This window comes from Vollenhovia emeryi, unplaced genomic scaffold (assembly GCF_000949405.1).
Source record: "Vollenhovia emeryi isolate VEMERY1.0 unplaced genomic scaffold, V.emery_V1.0 DF939126.1, whole genome shotgun sequence".
Classification (NCBI taxonomy): Eukaryota; Metazoa; Arthropoda; class Insecta; order Hymenoptera; family Formicidae; genus Vollenhovia; species Vollenhovia emeryi.
The window spans coordinates 4,362,209-4,382,740 of NW_011967240.1; the positions used below are offsets into that span (position 1 = coordinate 4,362,209).

At 42.1% G+C, this 20,532-nt stretch overlaps 3 protein-coding genes across 5 annotated transcripts; all 3 read right to left on the reverse strand.

Annotated features, from left to right (window-relative positions):
• Positions 1-642: 642 nt before the first annotated feature.
• Positions 643-1,730, reverse strand: LOC105569165. Its single transcript, XM_012025364.1, has 3 exons — positions 1,404-1,730; positions 1,155-1,257; positions 643-1,001 (listed from the first exon to the last, which is right to left on the reverse strand). The coding sequence occupies exons 1-3, from the start codon at positions 1,728-1,730 to the stop codon at positions 643-645; spliced, it is 789 nt and encodes a 262-aa protein (XP_011880754.1).
• Positions 1,731-8,111: 6,381 nt separating this feature from the next.
• LOC105569123 lies at positions 8,112-9,532 on the reverse strand. The gene is made up of 3 exons (XM_012025314.1): positions 9,079-9,532; positions 8,880-8,996; positions 8,112-8,548 (listed from the first exon to the last, which is right to left on the reverse strand). Exons 1-3 carry the CDS (start codon positions 9,530-9,532, stop codon positions 8,280-8,282), a joined length of 840 nt encoding a protein of 279 aa, XP_011880704.1. The 3' UTR covers positions 8,112-8,279.
• Positions 9,533-14,132: 4,600 nt separating this feature from the next.
• LOC105569124 lies at positions 14,133-19,095 on the reverse strand. Of its 3 annotated transcripts, XM_012025316.1 has the most exons (4): positions 18,451-19,095; positions 17,055-17,473; positions 16,077-16,587; positions 14,133-15,306 (listed from the first exon to the last, which is right to left on the reverse strand). In XM_012025316.1, exons 3-4 carry the CDS (start codon positions 16,576-16,578, stop codon positions 14,954-14,956), a joined length of 855 nt encoding a protein of 284 aa, XP_011880706.1. In that variant the 5' UTR covers positions 16,579-16,587; positions 17,055-17,473; positions 18,451-19,095; the 3' UTR covers positions 14,133-14,953. The 3 variants fall into 3 exon arrangements, with proteins under 3 accessions (XP_011880706.1, XP_011880707.1, XP_011880705.1); XM_012025317.1 differs by lacking the exon at positions 17,055-17,473; XM_012025315.1 differs by lacking the exon at positions 18,451-19,095 and having other exon boundaries at positions 17,055-18,137.
• Between the last annotated feature and the right edge of the window lie 1,437 nt (positions 19,096-20,532).

The following is a 20,532-nucleotide window of genomic DNA, read 5'->3' on the forward strand; positions in this document are numbered from 1 at the left end:
AGATAGTTTGAGATATACAAGTATGCACACAAATAGAAATGGGATTTTAATAATTGACACATTTGCCTTTTTTAAGTACCTTTTAAGTACTTTTCAAGTACTATTAATGAATCACACATGTATTACAAAGTATACATATTTGTAAGCATACAGCTTAATATGTTGCGTATACGTCGTATTGGACAGTAGCCGCAAATCATCAACTGCGATGAGTGAGTTCTATTACAGATTATTATCACATTGGAGCTCGCGCTAAAGTCGCGCGCGCAATGACGAAGTTGTAATGTATATGTGTAGTGTATTGCAATGTATTGCGTTTGTAATTGGCGAGTTTTATGTTATCGTACATATTGTGACTAGCCTTTCAGTTTGATTATACATTTCATTGACCTACTTGCGTATGCGGGCGAGTTGTTAAATATACATATTTTTAATAAACATCACGGAAGGGTCAGATGCCCTATTCACTATTTAACAATAATAATAAATAAATGAGAATAAATATCTCCACAATCGTGAACGATGGAGGCTCGGTCTATGGCTTGAGTCGACTTCCGTCAACCGTTCTTCCTATCGTCCGATGTTCAATGAAGAAAAGACGAAAAAGAAGAGACGAGAGAAAAAATCCATCGACGCTCGTCACTAGTGTTGGTATCCAGAGTATGCCTGGCCGTGCGCGTGAGGATCTTCCCAACCGGAAGCAGCAGCGTTGGTCCATCCACCGGCTGCGGGACTGGACCATCCACTACTGACGGGACCCGACCATCCACCGTTCCAGCCAGCGTTATAAGCGGTGACGTCGTGATGTTGGGTTTTGCTTGACCAAAGTGACTTGAAACCGATGAAGGCGGAGATAAGAAGAGAAATTACCGACGCTTCAATCGCCTTCTTCGCCAAGTATCCGATCACGAAGTACGAAAGGGCTCCTAACAAACCAAGCTTCACTTTTGCGGCAATCAGAAGGGGCAGGATTTTTTTCATAGATCCCTTCTTCTTGCGAGCTAGAATGTTAGAACGGATCAATTAGACTACGTTATTCGTTCAAACATTTGTAAGGCACAACGCCAATTCAATTTCGCCATAATACATATCGACGTTATGAAGATCAATGGGGAAAATTATTAGTAATATGTGTTTGTCAATTTTAACGCTACCTTCGACAAACTGGTCGACTGCCTGGCGAATTTCTGGTGGGGCAGATTCGCTGATGGCACGTGTTGATTCGCGAATCTTCTCGAAAACAGATCCGAGATTGATCTGAAAGAAAGAAATGATGACTTGAGTTCAACTACGCCACTGAATATGAGACAGACTACAATGAAAAGCTTTAGTAATTAGCAAAAGTTACATTAATTGATTGCATTCTATATAATAGTGTCAAGTTTCAGTAGTTTCTAATGTACCCTGAGACTGCGACCGGTGAAAAACTGTTCAGCTTCGTCGCTAATGAAGTTCTCGAGTGAATTCTGTCGTTCAGCGATGCCATTAGCAGCCTCCATCTCTTGATCGTAAGCAAGTGCCTTGCCAGATCTGGCGTTGGCACTACTCTTCACGAGGCTGATTCCGTTCACAAGTTCCAGTTTATCATTAGCGAAGAATCCCTTGGCGGCCCTGTACAGGGTCTTCTGCACGCAGGATATGCTGTCTTGTTTCAGGCATTCGTCGATGCTTTGTCCGGCGGTGAGGATGACCGCGGTCGTCAAAATCAAGAACTGGTTCAGCAGCTTCATGTCTCCTTGCGAGTTCAACTTGCGAAAAGACTTAATCGCGGCACGACGCGTTTGTAAGAGGTACAAGAGATCCGTGGATGCCGATGGATCTACGAATTCGTAGAATAAACGGCGTGTCAAGCCGAATTTCCTATGGCCCATGGAACAATTTGTGGCTTATATTTGACTGGCCCCTCCCTTACATTCTGTATCGTAGACCCCACTTTTTTCTACTCGTTTGGTATGCATGAATGTCGTATGTGTCATGCATTCGTATATATATGTTCGTTTAACTATGTGTGCAAGTGTTCGTCCAATAGATGCTAATGATAAGTGTACCTATGGCCGTGATTCGACCATGTCGTCTACCATGATGCGACCTGCGACCTACCTACGACAAAACAAATAGTGACCGGGCGTACGCTGCTACAACGCCTCGAGCACTAGTAAAATCGCTTTCTTCCAACAACGACCTTCTTAAGCATAACTTTACATTGCGATATGCATTATTACACACGATATGCAATATCGTGTGTAATGCATATCGTTTTTATCTGAGTGTATTGAATGTCAGGTATTGAAAGTTGTGACCAAACGCGAGTGTAATATGCAGAATAAGAAAATAGATTACACAACACGCAATATTACATTACTGGCAAATTGCTACGATTGAATAGAAGATATCATACATGAGATAAAAAGTGTGTCTATTTTTATACATAGTAGATTTTGCTTCGCTTAACTTTAAAGCTTTGATTCCGCCGAGCTTTGTATGATAAATAATATGAGTTTAACAATATCATATTAGAAGCAATATTTTAATATAATGTAAAACCATAAATAATGTTACAATACTTGTCTTTTATAATTGAATAATGTTTTTAGTAGATTTTTTATTTTATGAGACATAATGTATATTATAAATATATATATATATTATAATTAATTTAATATACATAAATACATATTTAATTCGTGTATGTACTATGCAGCAAAACGATAAATTATTAGTTTCTAAAAATAGACTCGCTCGAGTTCATCGATGTATGTTTCTAGTTTGTCCTAATTATTTTACACATTTGCATATTTAAAGTCGGGGAACGGATGGGACCCGAATCTCAAGAATGTGCTAAATCTCATGTAAATAAATTCTCGAGAAAGCTCCTTCAACGATCGTTTAAACTCCAGCATTAATACTAATCGAATTATTAATTCCGTAATTTATTGACTTATTAACCAATTTATTAATAGTTTTTCGGTATTTGTTATCTTCAATAAAAGGACTTAATGAGGAATGATATGGCTCAGCGTACCTATTCATTTTAAGCCACGGGTATTACTTTAATTGAGTTCAACTGAGAAAGTGTATTGAAGTGTACATGTACGAATTACGAAAACGTTGACAGATCCAATTGTTAAACGCGCGTGGCAATAACGTATTCATCGTGATTTCTACAAACCATGCAACAAACCGTGTTTAATAAACTCATATTACAGTCTATCGCATTATACTTTCTAGTAAAGAAAAAAGTAAAGCGATAAATAAATGGGACAGCTAGGCAAATCATGTAACCCTTATGTCTGATTAAATCCTATATTTTTACTGAAAACCTCATCTAACACCACCGATGTACCAAGTCGGGTACGTAAGGCTCGTATAAGCTCGTATTAGCGAATGGTAATACAAGGCGCGATAAGATTTAAAGTGACTTCCTTCACTGAGAAATATGTCCGACGAAATGTAATCGGATAATCCAATTACATAATAACAAACGGATATATCCGATGAAAAATGTGATTGGTTTTTCAATCAAATTTCATCGCATTTTGTCGGATAAATTTCATCGGATGTATCCATAATTGAATCGGAAAACGTCGAAAAATGAACCATCGGACACAGTATTTCGTTGGTTTAGCCGATGAAAAGTTTTCTCAGCGTAGCAGTGACAATCATCGTTGCGGTTCGGAACGGAAAAACCTTGAGGCTGCCGTGCTCTCTCTTCGCAGATGGGTCCTTCGTGCGTACGTCGTTCAGCTAAGGCGCGGATATGGGACACGATCGGCATGAATGGAAGAAAACTGGTATAGATCAAGTTCAAACATCCCGGATCCGACCTTCATCGCGGCGCACACGGATACCACTTTCTATTCTGACCCTGCAACTCTCACAGGCCAACGGATAACGCGCCTCTTGTCATTTTCATTTCGTTCCTTCCCGCGGGGAATGTAAAACGGTACAATGCAACAATCAAGAAAACCTTTGCATTCAGCGTGCGTATATTCGCGGCGTGCTTTGAAATTCCGAGAAAGTGAAACCGCCAGTGTCTAAGAACGCCAATGTATCGGAAACGTGTACTTTAGTGACCGGTCCAAAATTTTCGATTTGCCGAAATGTAATGAGAAATGCATTGTAAAATGCAAAATGTTGTACACTTTGGAAGGAGAGGGACGTGTTAAAAACAGGATATTATACTTTTTTTACTTAGAAAGTATCATATTAGACGATTTCTATATAGAAAGTGCGTTCTCTTTCTCTCCACATTTTTTCTACTTTGAGTCTGTTAAAGACATGTAACTTAGAACTGTAAGATGAGAAACCCGTTCCACATATTTTTACGGGATACAACATAATATTATGGAAAATATGAACGTCGTCCGATTATAAATTTGTAAGGCTTTCTAGCAACACTTACTTTTTTCATCGTTTACGTGTTACACATTACAACCATAACTTTCCTTTGCTGTTCACATATTCGATAAAATGAGATTACGAGGTGAAAAAGAAGAAGTGAAAAAAATTGCACATTTTGCACCGTGTACATTCTCTACCATTTTATTGAAGATCACACGTATCTCTTTGTTAATTCATGCACATAATCGCACCAAGTAATATATGAAGAAGCACTCTCGTCTTGAACTCGGCCAACGAATCCTCTCGTCATAAGAAGGGATTCAATGAAAAGCAAGTTTAACAACAGCACAGTTCCCATCCCCGATCTTACGTCAATGCTCATTCATCCTTTCTCGGTCATTGGGTAGCAATCAGAATCCTTTCGTCGATCCTTCATTTCCAACAGAAGAGCAAGCCTTAAAAAGTAAAACCAAAGTTTCTCCTGCAAATACAACGACAGCAATGATCGTTAAACCACAGGTACGCCCACCGCGGTAAAATCACTATGCTTTGCGCGAATGCGCGTTGTAGGTCCGTGGACATTTGATTTCGTTCAGTGAAATGTAGATTAAGAACGGATATTTCAATTAAACAGATTACGCCAATTCTCGCTTTTGCCACGTAGATTACTAAAGTAATTACTACGAATAAATCTACGTGTTCTTATTGACGCAAGTCGAGTAAGTAAAAGTTTTCAAAGTTTCAACAAATTATGTTGTAAAGGCTGTACTGCATAACAGAATGATATAATTTGCCCTATTTATAGCAATAATAACATTATTTTATCGAAAAGATCAGGAAAATTTATACTCGAATCGGTTCCTCTAATTTTCTCTCTGTCTCAATTTTATTTTTACAGCAATAAATTAATATCTATTTTACGTTACAGCAATTATATTGTTAATTAAAATAATTTAAAGTTCTAATAAGAATTGAATTATCACGAACATGTTATTAATTTCCAAAGTTTTCCTCGATAGAATCTCATGTGGAGAAATTTTATTGTACATTCGTTATTTACTTCTTCATAAAAATGATTCTCTTTGCGCTTGCACTGCCAGTTGGCACATGTAAATGTATATAGAGGTCATTCACCGACTTTCAGAGGTCATGGTATTTTTCCAGACCAATATGCCAATGAGCCGAGATATTCTCACGGTATCTAGAATTCTAGAGTCATTCAAAAAGCGTATCGATTTAGGACAGCAACGTCCATAAAAGCGTATCCAGCAACCGTGTTGCGTTTCCTGTCCTAAATCGGAAAGAGCCGGCGGACTTCGATATTCTAGCCTTCGAACTTGTCGGTAACTGGTTTAACGTCTGCCAGTCTGTGCTAGGAATTTCTGATGCAATGTTCGATCAATTCTACAATGTCCCGATGCCTGTTGGCCATCGACACGCGTATGACCTGAAAAATCGACCGGTAGCCAACCAGATCAAATTTGAATTGGAAATTTCCTTACGAGGTTTGTAATGAGTATGGAATGTAACGGGGAATGTAACGCCACTCTTCCGCGCCCAACTGGTTCTTCTCGTCTATGGACCATAACGCGGTTGCTGTGCCAGAAAACCCGGTATTAACCCTTTCAATGCGTTTTACAAGCAATAAATCAGCTACATATTTTATATTAGTACAGGATTTTACAATAACGAGCGCATTAATAATAGACACGAGAGATCGTCTGACTTATATCCCTAAGTTAAATATAATTAATAACACAGCACTGAAGACAGGGCAGAAGTGTCGAACGGAATAAAAGATAATCCAAGTGACTATAGATACGTTACCCACTCGTTCCCCTGCTTGGATTTGTAAAACTTATCGTACGAATCATGCGTTTCCATTAATCATCGCGTTGGCAATAATTGCAATGCATTGCTGCTTTCGTACCCTTAAAATATAATGAACGCGAATTTCATCAGTCGCGAGTACAACGCGTTACCTTCATTCTTTCTAGTCATTAGGAAAGTAGCGCGTATGTATACGGGTAATAAATTTAAGCGTGCAATTAAACCGTCAGCGTTGAATTTGGCGAAACATTCGATTGGCATAATCTCTAGTGCAACGAAATACGAATTAATCGACCCGGCATCCCCGCATAGGCGATTGCCGCAGCAGTCGCAGGCCACTGCGGACACGCTGAGAAGCGATCAGCTCGGCCCGAGACCGAATCGCCGTCTGAGCTGCTTTCAGCGCGAGCCTCCACGTTTTATGATATTCGAAATGTAAAAAAGGAAACGATCGGTATGTATGCCAGTGGGTCTTAACCGGGGCTCTTCCTTCCCCTACCGCGTGGAGAAAGAAGGAGTCAAGGACCGCGGTGGGAGGGAACCAATGCAGAGAGGAAGCGGCGTGGAGAGATGCGTGGAGAGAAAGAGGATTCGTTCCTCTTACTCCGCTCGACCTGGGCCTTTCTTCCACCTCGCGCCTTCCCTCTACCTCTTTCTCCACGCTGTTTTTCCTACTTCCCTCGAGCTCTCCAATCCGCTACGTGGACCCGGGGTCCACGTGCACGCGCGAGGGAGCGCAATGGATAACGTGCGCCGGCATTAGTCTATACACAGGCGTATTCTCACAATTCATCTTCGGGCCTGAAAGACTCGAATTGGCTCCTCTCAAGACCGAATTCCTCGTACAAATTGCCACAGAGTCCCGCTACATTCCGAGCTCAAACGACTCTAAAGTTCTCGAAACGCGACCTTGAATAAGCAATTATACGAAGCGCATAATGCACCAGTCGCGTGGCTAATCGAATTCGTTGCACACCGCCGTATCAGCCGCGTGGCTAACTCTCGATGCGTTATCGCCATTAGTCCACTTACAATTAGTTGGGTGACATTCGTGGGACTATTATTAGGCCTCGCGCCGCGCGCGCGCGCGTTGCGACGAGCGTTAGGCTAAGTAAACGCGCGTCCAGTAAACGCGGGTGAATATGCGGCACGGTCACTGGCACACTTTCCTCATTGGCTCGATTTGTTACCTCGTTCCTGCGATTTTCCAATGTTCCGTGCGCAAGTAAACGGGAAACATTGGAGGGGGGGGAGGGCTCGACCCAGCGAACCGTGTCGCTTCGTTTCCAAGCCTGTTATACGAAATGTCTCATTAATTTCTAATAATAAACGACGTTACGCCGGCTCGTCCGAAAATTACGTACTAAACGCTGCCTCCGTTTAAGCTAACTTTATGATTTACATCTTGCTTAGCGTTTAATTAAAATAAATGCGGCCTCACGACAATGTCGTCGGTACCGTCGAACAGCGATGGTAATAAACGCAAACACGATCTCTCGTATCTTCCAAACACGTATGCTTTATTAACATGTGTTGCACAATAATAAATACGTGGGTAAAAAAAAATAAATAAATAAATTAAAAAAAGAGTCAAACAACGTACTTTGGTTTCTTCGGTGCGCGTCTATGATTTTTCACTGAGAGTCCTGTCAGGGTGGCAGACCAATAGAGATCAATTGCCACGTATCTCGTGAGCAAGCATTTGTTAAATATCACTTTCTACCGTAGCTGTCAATCAGTACCTCAGTCATTGTCGTTTCGTCGATGTCACTGTCACTGATCCTGTGTCGCGTTACGTCCTCAGTCATTTCCCAGCGCCCATTAACTCTCCTACCGCGACTGACGTTTGCAGCTTTATAAACTATAAAGAAACGAGAGCCACGTTGTGGAAAAGGTGCACGTTGCATTAAATGAATGTGATGATGATAGGAGGACAATGATGATGTGATCGAAATGCAAATTGCGTGAGCGCAATGTCAATGTGCCGCATTGTCAACGTAGTTCATCTAGTCGTAACTATCTGAGTCTATCCTTAGCAGCGATAAGAGAGTTAAAAGGCCGGAGAACCAATTCAATCTCGCGGTTGGTGCAATTAACGATCAAAAGCATCAAGATGGTCCCAAGTTGGCGTAGAGATGGGCGTATCCTCTGTAGGGCAGCTGCGTGGAGTCGACATCCTCGACTGATCTCTTCTTGCGATGATGGTGGCCGACGTCCTGCGCGTAAACTACGTGGTGGCCGCCGTGGTCCTCGTGGCCGCCCGCTAGCTTCTTCACGGCTACAATCAGTGACAGCATCAAGGCCATTGCCGAAACCATCAACGCTTTCATGGCCAGGAGACCCAGCGCGCCGAAGCCCATGGCAGCCATCATCTTGCCTAGATAAGTTGGGAGAAAAGGTGAATTTTACATTAAAGTGAAATTTCAATTATAATGTGGAATCGAGTGTAACATGAGATTATGTTGAAAACGTAATGTTTACGTAACAACACTGCTTACATGTAATGACAAGAGAAACCTTAACGATGCTTAATCACGCATTCGTTAAGCAATGTATATTTATGAAAATTAGCAAATGTTGTAATAAAATTAACGGAATATTTGCGCACGAGGTGAGCCATTATAGTTTTACCGCACGTACGTTAGATGATACGTAACGATTACTTTCACACGATTGTCTATCTGAAATAATTATTGACGAGTACTCACCCATCATAAGCATCATTAAAAGGAGCCCACCGCTACCGCGCTTGCCCCCTTTGCCGCCGCCGCCCAATCCGCTGCCGCCGCCGCCCAAATTGCCCAAACTACCGCCCTTCGCCCTCGCTGAAAAATGTAAATTTTCAGTAACTGTCGTAGGTACCTGGCGGCACCAGGTGACGTGACGAATGGCGAACGTATTACCAACCATCAGCTTCGGAGGGCAAACTCTCCTTCAAGGCAGTTTCGATATTCGGTGGGAGTAAAGACGGCAACTTAACTCTGAGCTCTCTGCCCTCGAGAAATTGTAGGAAGGGCCCGAGGCCGCCGAAGCCTTTCAAGACTCGAGCCTTTCGGGAGGAACCGCTTCCGGGCACTTCGACCAAAGACACACCATCGAACAGTTCGATGTCCCGCTCCTTGCTGGTGGTCTCCAGCAGCTGCTGTACAATCTTCCGTACGATTCGCACACCGTGGCAGGAGACCGACGCATTCTTCGAGTCCTCCGACGTGCAGGACGTGGAGAATCCGGTCCACGTGTCCTTGCTCTCGTCGGTGGCGGCGTCGATCGTGTCGGCGATCAAGAAGGCGCAGACCGCCAAGGCCAGGCAGACGTGCAGACGCCGGCGCCCGATTCCCGGTATGCCGTCTATCCAAAGCATCGTTTCGTCGTGGAAACGACCGTGTCACGAAACAAAACCGATTGTGTGGGCTCCGTCGAAACCGCGGCGGGCCTTGATCCCTGCGCTTTTTGCGTCGTTGAACCACCGCGCGGCGAAACTACAAGGGGACGTCGCGTGCGTAGCGTGAAGCTGCGGAACCTACGGCGGAGGTCCGAGTGCTACAGCGTAAATGCTTGCAATTCCCATTTATATAGATCTACGTGAGGGTCGGTGATTGTAGCAAGAAAAAAGCAAGGAGAGCATCGGGCACGATGGCTGCCGTTCTCTGCTCTTGCTGTGCATTAGCCGGTAATTTTTCGTTCACTTAGATGCCGGTCTCCTCGACGATTCGTTTAATTCTTGTTTCCGACGCGTTTCAGAGCGTTACGGCGCGGTCGGCTTGCGAGAGCCGAGGTCCCATCATCGGCGCGCGGATGACGCCTTCACGCACCTTCCACTCCCTCCGCCTATTTCCTTTACCTGCTCCGCCAGACGTAATTCGCGTCTGGCGAGATCTCGCTATTCTAGATCATGCACTACCGGCTCCCGGATCATTCGATATACCGCGGCTCTCTCGGGCTTCTCGCGCCTCCGGTTCTCCTCCTCCCTTTCTCTCTTTCCCGCGCTTTAGTAGAGCGGAAGAGAACGTACCGATTTCGAATCGTGATCGCCGATATCGATCGTAACGCGATCGTACGCATCTCCGGCAAATAATAGACGCGAGTGCTCCGACCCACGCGATGCGAGAAACCAGCGTGGAATTTCGCCCCTCCCCCCCCCCCCCGTGATCGTCGACGGCCGCGAAACCGATTACTCCTAATTACTTGCATCTTCTTCCGATTCCGACAGGTAGATTCAAGGCGACGCGCCGCGACCAGGAGGACGACCCCTCGCGTACCTGAAAACCTGCGAGAAACGCGAGAATGTGTGTGGGAGCAGGGGCAGGGCATGGCGGAGGAAAACGAGAAAGAGGCAGAGACGCCCCGGTGTCGACGAGGACGGCGAACGCGTGGAAGGAAAGGAAAGAGATGACTATCCAAATCTAGTTCATCTCCACGTGCCTTTCTCTTCTGTTCCACTTCCCCTCGCGTAGCCGGCACCGCGGTATATACGTAGCACCGGCTGCTAGGTATAACTACAGCCGGTTCGAAATCATTCTTCCGTTCCACGACACGACTCGATCGCATACGGACGATCGTGATCGACCGCATAAACCTTATCGAAGCTCACGCGGCTCTAAAGACGGGCACGATCTATTACAATTAGATTAGCGTCCTCGAAAGCAGTTGCAACTCTATCGCGTGTACTTGCGAAATTCATACCTACGTACAGAATGATAGTTTTAATTAGTGCACGCTAAGCTGTGCTCTGTTTGCTTTGAAGCGCGGGCATTTACGACTGGATTTGTTACATATTTGCATTGCGTTTTAGCTCATTCATAAGATGGAGGTTTATTGCGAATTTATCTCACGTAGCGTGGTGTCCGCATTATGTATTTAACGATCCATAAAATAATCGTGTTATCGTAACACTATCGCGCTACGAGATTTTTGCATTGAAACGCCATCTTCTCCCCCGCTGTGTTCCCTTCTTATACTTTGACTGCGTCCCATTCATTGTACTCTTGATTCCGCGGAAATTATTATTTTAACTCCGCTGAAATCTGAGGAAATCTGTCAACTGAACACAAAAGTTTGGTAAGTGCTAAAAAGTGGGGGAACTCTGGTAATAAATTTCTAATTAACACAACGATAAATCAGCGTTAAAAAGCCATTAGTTCTACCCGACGCTGTTGATTCAGTTAGATATGTTAATCGCCAAAGTCCGAAATAACGTTAACATTTTGTAATTTTGCCATTATGATAAATTAGCAGGGAATTAGGAAGATTGTTTGACACCTTCGAAAAGAAACGTATCGAAGAAGCCAAATACCGTAATAATTACGCGATAATAGATCTGTCATAATGGAATGCAACCAATTTTCGCCATTTTGCTCGGTTAAACATCTCTCGCCGATCTAGATAATTGCATCTCGAATAAGGAAGAATTCAGGTTACCGGCAAAGATTGGCCTACATGTAAGAAATCAACAATTAATTCCAGACCCGTCCACTTACCATGATAATTTCCCGATATTGATAGCGCCGGTTACCCGCCCGGCGATAAATAATAAACGATTCGGGCACCGCCCAGAAATAGCAGATGGTAACTGTTTGTAATAACAGTGATTGAATCAGGTTAAAAAAATGTATTTATCAACGAACATCGGTATGTCAACGATATCCGTATACGATCGAGGTTTCGGACACACCAGACTTCAATTTCTTTCTCCGCCACGCATGCGAACGCTTTTCGAAAAAAAAAAGAGAGAGAGAAAGAAAAAAGAATAAAGAAATTGGGTCAGGTCCGCAATGCCCCTGTACGTCGGAAATCGAAAGTCGATTTGCTGAATGGCACGAGATGAACGGTACTCTCTTTCTACCGCGTTCTGCCTTATCTCGCGAATATCTTCCTTCGGATCCTTTAAAACCGATCAGGATGGAGAAAGCGGACATTCTCAAATAGAGGTCAACTTATTTGAATGAGAAATGTCTGAGGTGTCATGCGGTCCAGGTGGTTTTCCCTTCGATAAACGCGCCTGATTCCTCCTCAATAAATTCAAATTCTTCGTTTTCACTTAAATAAATATTACAAGATGCATTTACAGATATACATGTGTGTGCAGGTTTCAAAATAGACTGTATGAAATGCATACGGAAATTAAATAATTGTGTGATAACGAATTCCGCGTGTATGTATGTGCAAGGCATATACTACATATGTATATTACATATACTACATATATTAAAATTGCAAAAGCAAGATTTTGCGGTATTTAAAGTTACAATACATGTAGTACAAAAATTTTCAGTACATCTACCACAAACACAGACGCACATTGACGCTACATATGTATAATAAGCTAATTACAGTAATCACTTGACGCTACAGTTTCGCTAACGTCGCGAGCCAAACATTTGATTCAATATCTTCGGTGACTTAACTGTTAAGTAAAAATTGGCCTACGAATCTCTCCTGATAATAGTAAGCCTCTTGTTAAACCACAAAATGGAATCCAATCATTACCTGTAAATTCTTTGAGAAAGATATAAAGTTAATTTTTATACTGATGAAATTTTCATCACTTCATCACGGCTCTTACCCTTTCGTAACGCGTTAATTGGCAACGTTTTAATTATTAAGCTTCAGATTTTCCTACCGCACGCACTAACAACTTTGTTTCGTGAAGTAGCCAAACTAACGAAATGAATCGCCTGGATGTGAAATCGCGGTAACTTTTATTCTCGTGTCTACGCGATGTTTTGCTCTATCCGGTCTACAAGTCATCTTAAATAGACCACAACTAACGATCGTGACTAAAATACGTGTAGTGCCCAGTATCGTTCGCAGGGATTTATGTTTAGCGTAGTCGAGCGTATCCGTCTCGATTTACTTGAAAGTTGTCTTTCCAAAGACATCAGTCATCGTCATTAAAAAAGGAGGACAACCTTAAATATTAATCTTCGCGACGAGTTTGTTCCAAAATAAACGGTGTATTAAGCGATCCCAAACAAATCGCTAGCACTCGCCGTTACTTTTACTTCGTTTTACAGTTCAACAATTATGAGCAATCATGACCAAGTTTTGTTGTGAGAAATAAGAAGTAAACGCGGGACGTTCAGGTGTCCCTCAATTTATACAATATGCACGTGAATCAGAGGCACCCTGAAAAATTTTATTAAAAGTAATAACAATTTTTTGAATATCGATATCTTCTTTTAAATAAAAATTTTGATTGCATCTTTATTTATCGGAAGATATTGTGATCTTTGTTAGCTCTATCACACATATAAACAAAATGTGCAAAAAAAGAACTACATTATATCATTGTAGCTAAAGTATGAAAATAAAATTCGTTTGTAATAATTTCATGATTGTAAATGTGACGAGTCAAAAAATTGTTCTATAAAAATAATAAATTATTTATTTGTTTGTATAAAAAAATAATATAAAAATATTATACATTTCACAGTCTTGTTAATCAGACAATCATAAATTAAACGTATATTAATTTAGGATTTTTATATTAATAAATAAAATAATATACATGCGCTTTACGTGGCTCAGTCATTATTTTTTGTCAATTTGGCGTTTTGTATTCAAGTTATTCTTCTGTTAGAAACGTATGAACATGTATAAAAGTGTCCGTCTGTTGCGTCAAGTAAATCACTACAGGACTCTCTGTTGAAAATAACGTATTACAATTTAAATTAAGTAATCGCCAAATTAATTACACAGCATGCATGTAATTGTTTTACTATTTACTAATTATGTACAAATGGAGAAAGAATTTCATTACATACTTCTTTCTTCACGATTCATCACACTAAAATTACAGAGAAGTCTTTGAAAAGCCGATGAAAAGAGCTTAGAGTTTTGGAGTTCGTATTATAGCTTTCTATAATAATTCACTTGATTCTTATCTCATTTTTACTGAAGAAGTCTCCAATTTCAAATAACATTTAACGTTAAAAGTGATTAATTTAATAAATGTAAAATCCTAAATTTAATAAAATATTCTTATAGATATAAAAATAAATGAGAATAATAGTTGTCGAATGAGCAATGACAATAAAAGATTCTCTCATCTTCGTTTAACCGCACATTTAACGTCAAGTATAATCATAGTCTTGCTTCTGAATTTAATCTAGAAGGCTTTCCATTCAATATGAAATGATGTTGTGTCTAGCGTTAAATATACGGCGAGAAGACAAACGAGAAGTGGAGTAATCACATTTAACGTTTGATGCATGTAATTCTAAGCTCTCGAGATATCACAGATCTAAATACTGTAATGTGAGAAGCGAGAAGAATATAACGCTCGTACATAATTTGATGTCCTAATGACGAGAGTCTCGCAGTATCCGCGATTATATTCGCAAGTAGCGTCACGAAAGTAGGTGAGATTCTTGCGACGCGTATCCCCCATGCGTACGCATCCAAGAGTCTCCTGCCCACCTGCCTACGTATTCGTAAATCGTCGTGTGACATCCTGATGTCGCCGTTGTCATAAACACGTGCGTCGCTGTGCGTCATTGACGTATTCATGCGTCGTGCAGTCGTTCGGCAATTCAGGTATAATAGTATCAACGAAAAAGGGAGACTTGAAGAGGACCACAATGTGGACGGTAAGAGAAATGAGAGAGGAAAGAGGACGAAGTACAATGGATAATTATGAATAGAAATAAATATTCTGTAGAGAGAGTAAGCCTAGGGATAATTCTGAAGAATACGTTTGGTACGGATCCAAGAACGTCGCACTTGCCGCCTCGAATGTCGATCTCGGCGATTATTGGATCCTTCTTCGAACGGTAGGAATCAATCACTTTACGTGCGCCGCATAAGCCAGCTCGTGGGCGTCTGGCTGTCCAGGAATCGACGTTTGTTCGTGGAAGCTCCTCGCCCAACCGCTAGAGTAACTATCGTGACCGCCATGGTCGAGTGAATGACTCGAGCTGTGGTGAGGATGCGCTACTACCTCATAGGTCACGTGCTTTCCTTGCGAGAAGAGTTTCTTCAGGCCTATGATACTAGCCAATAGAAGCGCGATCTTCGACAGGAGAAGAGCCTTGCCGACCAAGAGGGCGAGAGCCTTGAACGCGAGACCGCCGATGAGACCAATCTTTAAGACGGCCGCGGCGATCAATGGGCCCATATTGTTCTTCTTCCCACGACCTACAAATGATGGAACGAATTACGTTATTGTCACTTTCGACGAGTTAGTCGAAGACGAAGAAACGCCTTTACAGATACATAATTGTACTTTCCACAGAGAAAGCAATAAAGTTCGGTGGTGAGCAGATGAATGAGCGGATGAACGAGCTAAAGGTGAAAGCTATTTGTTTATGCAGTCGGTGACACAACTTTGCTCGTTGTAAAAACAGCGGAAATTAAAACCAGAGTAAAACTGACCCGCTATTTAAATATTAGGCTTGTTTTCTATTGCTGCACTGGTAAACTAGTGCAGTAAGCTGGAATGAGAAAAAATATGCTTGTCTTACTGTAATTTATTGCACTATAATTCACCAGTGCAGCAATAGAAAACAAGCCTATTGATAAATATTACGCTAGTAGTCGAGATTATTTTGTCTAAGACTGGTATAGCTGTCTAATTTTAGAGCAAGAAAAATGTTAACATATTTGTAATTTGTAAGAAATTAAAATAAATTGAGTCTTGCAAAATAAAAATGGCAAGTAGATAATAATATTTTACATGCCTAACAGAATCCTAATTCAAAAGCTTAATTATGAATTTGATTTAGATCAAATCTCATTAAAGTTTATAAAAGTCTAGTGTGTCTGATTCAACTTTAATAAAGTAAATTTTAATAAAGTGAATTAAGTGAATGAAAAATTAATCATGTGGAATGTGTTTGCCGCAGCTTATGAAATATTAAATATTTTTGACAATTCTTTAAGGAAATAGTTGTAAAAGTTATAATTACCGTCTTGAACGGGTCTGTCGGCGCGCTCAATAGACAGACCCAAGTTTAGCGAGCCGGTCCCGTCTTCCGACGCGGACACGACGATGTCATCTTCGGGTAGAATCCTCCATTTGATACTTCTCGATTTGATGAAAGCGTAAACTTTATTCGCGACTAGATCGAGTATCTGAAGCTCATCGTCCTTGCTTCTGCCGGCCTCGAACGTGATCACATCCTCCGACGTCTGGCTCGTCTTCCTAATCTCGATGTCGTCCGTGAGCTCGATCGAAGCCTTCTTCAACAATTTGTTCATGTACGTCACCAACTTCAACATCACGCAGCTGCTGATGTCGTTCTGGGAGCATTTCGAGTTGAGTTTACGAAGAAGCTCCTCCTCGTATTTAGCTCGATCTGTTAACGTCACGGACTGCTGCTCAACGACGCTTATTTTTTCCTTCTTCTCCAGGGGGTTAGCCAAACAGACACCGAGGCCAAGCAGCATCAGTATGAAAGTCGTCTTCATGGTGCTTTTCTGCTGAAACATTTCACGATGTCGATCAACGATCGATTTGGAAAAACAATCACAGAAAGGTATCAATTAAGCGAGAATGCAGAGAATAAAAAAGCTATGTATCTTGGCTTAACTAAAAAACTGAAAATAAAGTAAGGTCTGAGATTGAAAAATGTAAAAAGTACAAAGAAAATTAAAACAGGTAAATAAAGATAAAGATCTTAACAACCGATCAAGATCCAGATCGAATCTCAGAAGCAATTTAATGTATGTGTAACAAATTAAATTTTGTAAAACAGTATTTGATTTACAGTTAAAACAGATTATGCAAACGTGAAATAAATACAATGCTTAATGCCCGCCAAAGACACAGTAACGGGTAAGGTATACGTGCCAATGTCCATGCGCGTGCGACACGACACGCGACACGCATTGAACGCGATACACGAATAACCGAAATGATAAATGATCAATGACGATTGACCTACTTGTAGGGCGGAAAGCCGTGAAAGGTGCAGAAGCGCGAGAAAGGGATGAAGATGCGCGGGCGGCGGCAAAGTGGCGGCCCTTCCCCTCGATCAGCTGGTCGATATCGCGAAGAGTCCTGCCAATTCCGGTACGTGGATCGAGGAGTAGCACAAGACTTCTGAACTCGCGTCTCGCCCCGACGAGTTTATATACGTAGATCTCCGCCTTAGTAGACACCGAAGTGTGCACAATGTCGTCGCGAGCCAACCCACCACCTCCCGCGGGAAGTATATAGCGGCCTCCTGCGAGACGATGATGACGGCGGATGGCGGGTGGCGATGGCTATGGACGAATGGTGGTGGTGCCCACTTTTGCCTTTAATACGGCTTTGAGAGCGGTCGTCGCGCTGGGCCTGCCTCAAAGTGGGCCCGGATGGTCCCTGGTGGTGGGACGAGTCGCTCATCATTACTTTGCAAGCGCGTAAGAGAAATTCAAACCGAAGTTGAAGCTCGCCGTCCTTTGCTCGCAAACGGGTTTTTTTTTCCCATCAGGTGCGCGCACACGACAGCGTACTTCTTCCGAGGGGGAGGAGAACGGCGTTGTCGCCGTCCTCCTGTGTGCGTGCAAACTGGTTCCCAGCGATGCACGGTGCACCGTACACCGTGTCGTAAACGCGCAAACGAGTAGCGGGCTCATCGCTCGCGCGTCCTTGTGTGTAGGTGAACGCGGCACGTACGGCCCGTGTACGTACGACGGCGCGATTCATAAACAGCCGCACGGAACACGCGAGCCCCTGTAGTTCCGATGGACCATTACCCACCCGACCTGCCCGCCCGCGAGAACCGTGTCACGGATGTAGAGCACGCACGCCATCCATCCCCGATTCGCAAATGCGTGAGCATCTACCTTATACGCGAACGTGCGACTCGCGCGGCACGTTAATAGTGGCTCTAGCCGCGTCTGTTCACGAACCTCCTCTAAACACTCGTCGACTTTTAGGGTAGAGACTGGAGAGAGAGACGCGACGAGACCGCGAGCGATGTCGCGAAGAAAAGAAAAGATGAGCCGAGATGCTGGGAAAGCTGGGATAAACGAGCATAGTCCGAGGAAATTATTGGAGCAGAGGAGATTAGCGAGGAAGCGCGCGCGCGCGCCGAACTCCTTTGTCTTAGATTGTCTCGCTTAATTTCATTAATTTGTCGAAAGCTAATGGGCAAACGTGATATATGAAATATATTAGATTAACATACTTGGGCGGTGGCATGCAGATACACCGGATATACGTTTGTTCCAGAATGACAAGGATTCAGGGTATTGGGGAGAGAAACTCTAGCGCGTATCGGTACATTCGCAATGCTCATGCATACATATGCTTACAGACAACATTATATCTATCTAATCACACGTTGCACACACCTGCGCACGTACGGTCTGGCGAACAATCGGACGGCTCTCGGATTCGATTAATTTTATTGCTTCCGTTGTTCCCGATGCGATGTTATGTCCTTATTGAGGAGTAAGTACTACTCGGATGTGTTCACTCGCCATTCATTAACTTGCTCGTAAATCTGCCTACGTCACTTCGATTGCAAAACGAAATCAAAGTGCAAACGCGTAGAAAGCAGCGGCGCGTTACAACAATTCCGAGGAAAGTAAAGAGAGGCAGAGAGACGAGCCGAGCTAGCGAGGGTATCGTCAACTGCACATTTATCGCGTTGCGTGTCACATGTGACGGATATACAAGTTGAGTGCCATTCGAGCACCATTCAGCAACATTTGCCAATGGGCAAAGATCATTACCGTCTTATCGGGCTTGTAATACCCGTTACCAAGCTAATCTATAATGGACAAAGTGTCTGGAGCTAAGAAATTATTCTAGAAAGTAACTATATGCGTAATCTACAAACTAAACTAAGCATTGCGATGCACGTTTCCCGCGGCTACCTATGCACGCTTATTAAATCAAATTTCATTATCTTGACGATTAATCAAGTTGTACACGTGATATGATTTGATTAAACCATGAGAGCTCTCTCTCTCTCTCTCTCTCTCTCTCTCTCTCTCTCTCTTTCTCCCCCCCCCCCGTCTCTCCCTGTCTCTTCGCGTCTCTCCGCGTCTCTCTCTCTTTCTCTCTCTAGCTTTCTCGCTCTCGCTCTATATATCTTTCTTTCTTTCACTCGTAAAAAAACTATTATACAGGAAATGATTTCTCACTAGACTTGTCTGGCAAGATACGTCTTTCACGAGTATGAAGACATATATTATCTACGAAGGCATATTAATACCTATTTACATCTACTTTGTAATGAGGAATTTGCATAATTCTATCTAATTAGTATAAAAAAACGTCTGCCGACTCCCGTTTGTCACAAATATTTTGTCGCAACAAGTAATCGCTATAATTATGAAGAAGAAAGTGAAGCAACGCACGTTTTAATATTAGATTCGACGGCAATTTTAAGACAATTAACTCAAATCTTATCTACATAATGTTAAATATTAAAATAATCTCATAATCACAATATTTTTACATTACGTTTATTTATGTAAATAAATAAATGAAGACATAATGTAGCCGTTTAGTCTATGTGAAATGGTACTGTTAAGATCGTAAGGTATCTCTTAAATAAATCGAGTACTGTTAACTGGATGGATAATGAGGCGTGGGGAAGATCGAGGAAAACGACTATATCCGCCTCTCTCGTTCTCGAATTCAGTCCGTTTTCTCGTAAAAGCGACTTTCGCAGTACAGAGGTTAACGTCGCGACCTAGCCGCGAAAGCTCGTCCATATACAAGTTAACCGATCTTTCCCCATGGAAACTGTACCGTCGTGAGACCAAGGCACTCGCGAGAATGAACGTTTTGGTGCTCCGTGCACCGTTACATCGAATTCCGAACGGGTATTTTGTCAGGTTCCTGAATGTACACTTCGGAACAAAGCAGCGATGATGCCAGTAACATGCAAATATAACTACATCTCACAAGATTATTTTATCTTTATTTTATACTACATTGAAGACTTACTGTTTACAATTCCTCTTTTATTTTTTTATTAAATTTAATGTATACACGAAAAGTAGCTGCCGTAGCTAAAAACTGCATGTGGTAACGAAATTTCAATTGTAAAATATGGACAGCTCGTATTTAGTTGTAATAGCTAATATTTTGCTACTGTGCTTATTGTATTAGGTGCGACAGCAAATCGTTTGCTGTGCTTTAGAAAGTTATAGTTAATGCAGCCAAATATTTTTAGCAATTCATGATTAGCTACAGTAGCAAACATTAGGGTGGAGCGTTTTTGTATAGAGAAAAGAAAAATTTTTTAATTTTACAACGCCCGTAGGTGAAGCGATGCGAATTTGTTTAAAAATAAAAATTTGAAAAGTTTTGACACGATCGGAGCTCATCTTCTGTCTCCAACTTCAGTTTGAAAATTTGATTATAGGAGTAAAATCATAACAATTAAAAAAGACGCAATTAAAAATTTCAAAAAATTT

What these genes read in the sequence shown, in the direction of transcription:
- LOC105569123 (XM_012025314.1), bottom strand. Translation starts at nt 9,532, where the DNA reads ATGCTTTGGATAGACGGCATACCGGGAATCGGGCGCCGGCGTCTGCAC. An exon ending in TTTGCCCTCCGAAGCTGATG is followed by an intron (nt 8,997 to 9,078) that starts GTTGGTAATACG and finishes TACATTTTTCAG; the next exon opens with CGAGGGCGAAGGGCGGTAGT. An exon ending in TTTAATGATGCTTATGATGG is followed by an intron (nt 8,549 to 8,879) that starts GTGAGTACTCGT and finishes CAACTTATCTAG; the next exon opens with GCAAGATGATGGCTGCCATG.
- LOC105569124 (XM_012025317.1), bottom strand. Translation starts at nt 16,578, where the DNA reads ATGAAGACGACTTTCATACTGATGCTGCTTGGCCTCGGTGTCTGTTTG. An exon ending in CGACAGACCCGTTCAAGACG is followed by an intron (nt 15,307 to 16,076) that starts GTAATTATAACT and finishes CATCATTTGTAG; the next exon opens with GTCGTGGGAAGAAGAACAAT.
- LOC105569165 (XM_012025364.1), bottom strand. Translation starts at nt 1,730, where the DNA reads ATGAAGCTGCTGAACCAGTTCTTGATTTTGACGACCGCGGTCATCCTC. An exon ending in TCACCGGTCGCAGTCTCAGG is followed by an intron (nt 1,258 to 1,403) that starts GTACATTAGAAA and finishes TCTTTCTTTCAG; the next exon opens with ATCAATCTCGGATCTGTTTT. An exon ending in AGTCGACCAGTTTGTCGAAG is followed by an intron (nt 1,002 to 1,154) that starts GTAGCGTTAAAA and finishes CTAACATTCTAG; the next exon opens with CTCGCAAGAAGAAGGGATCT.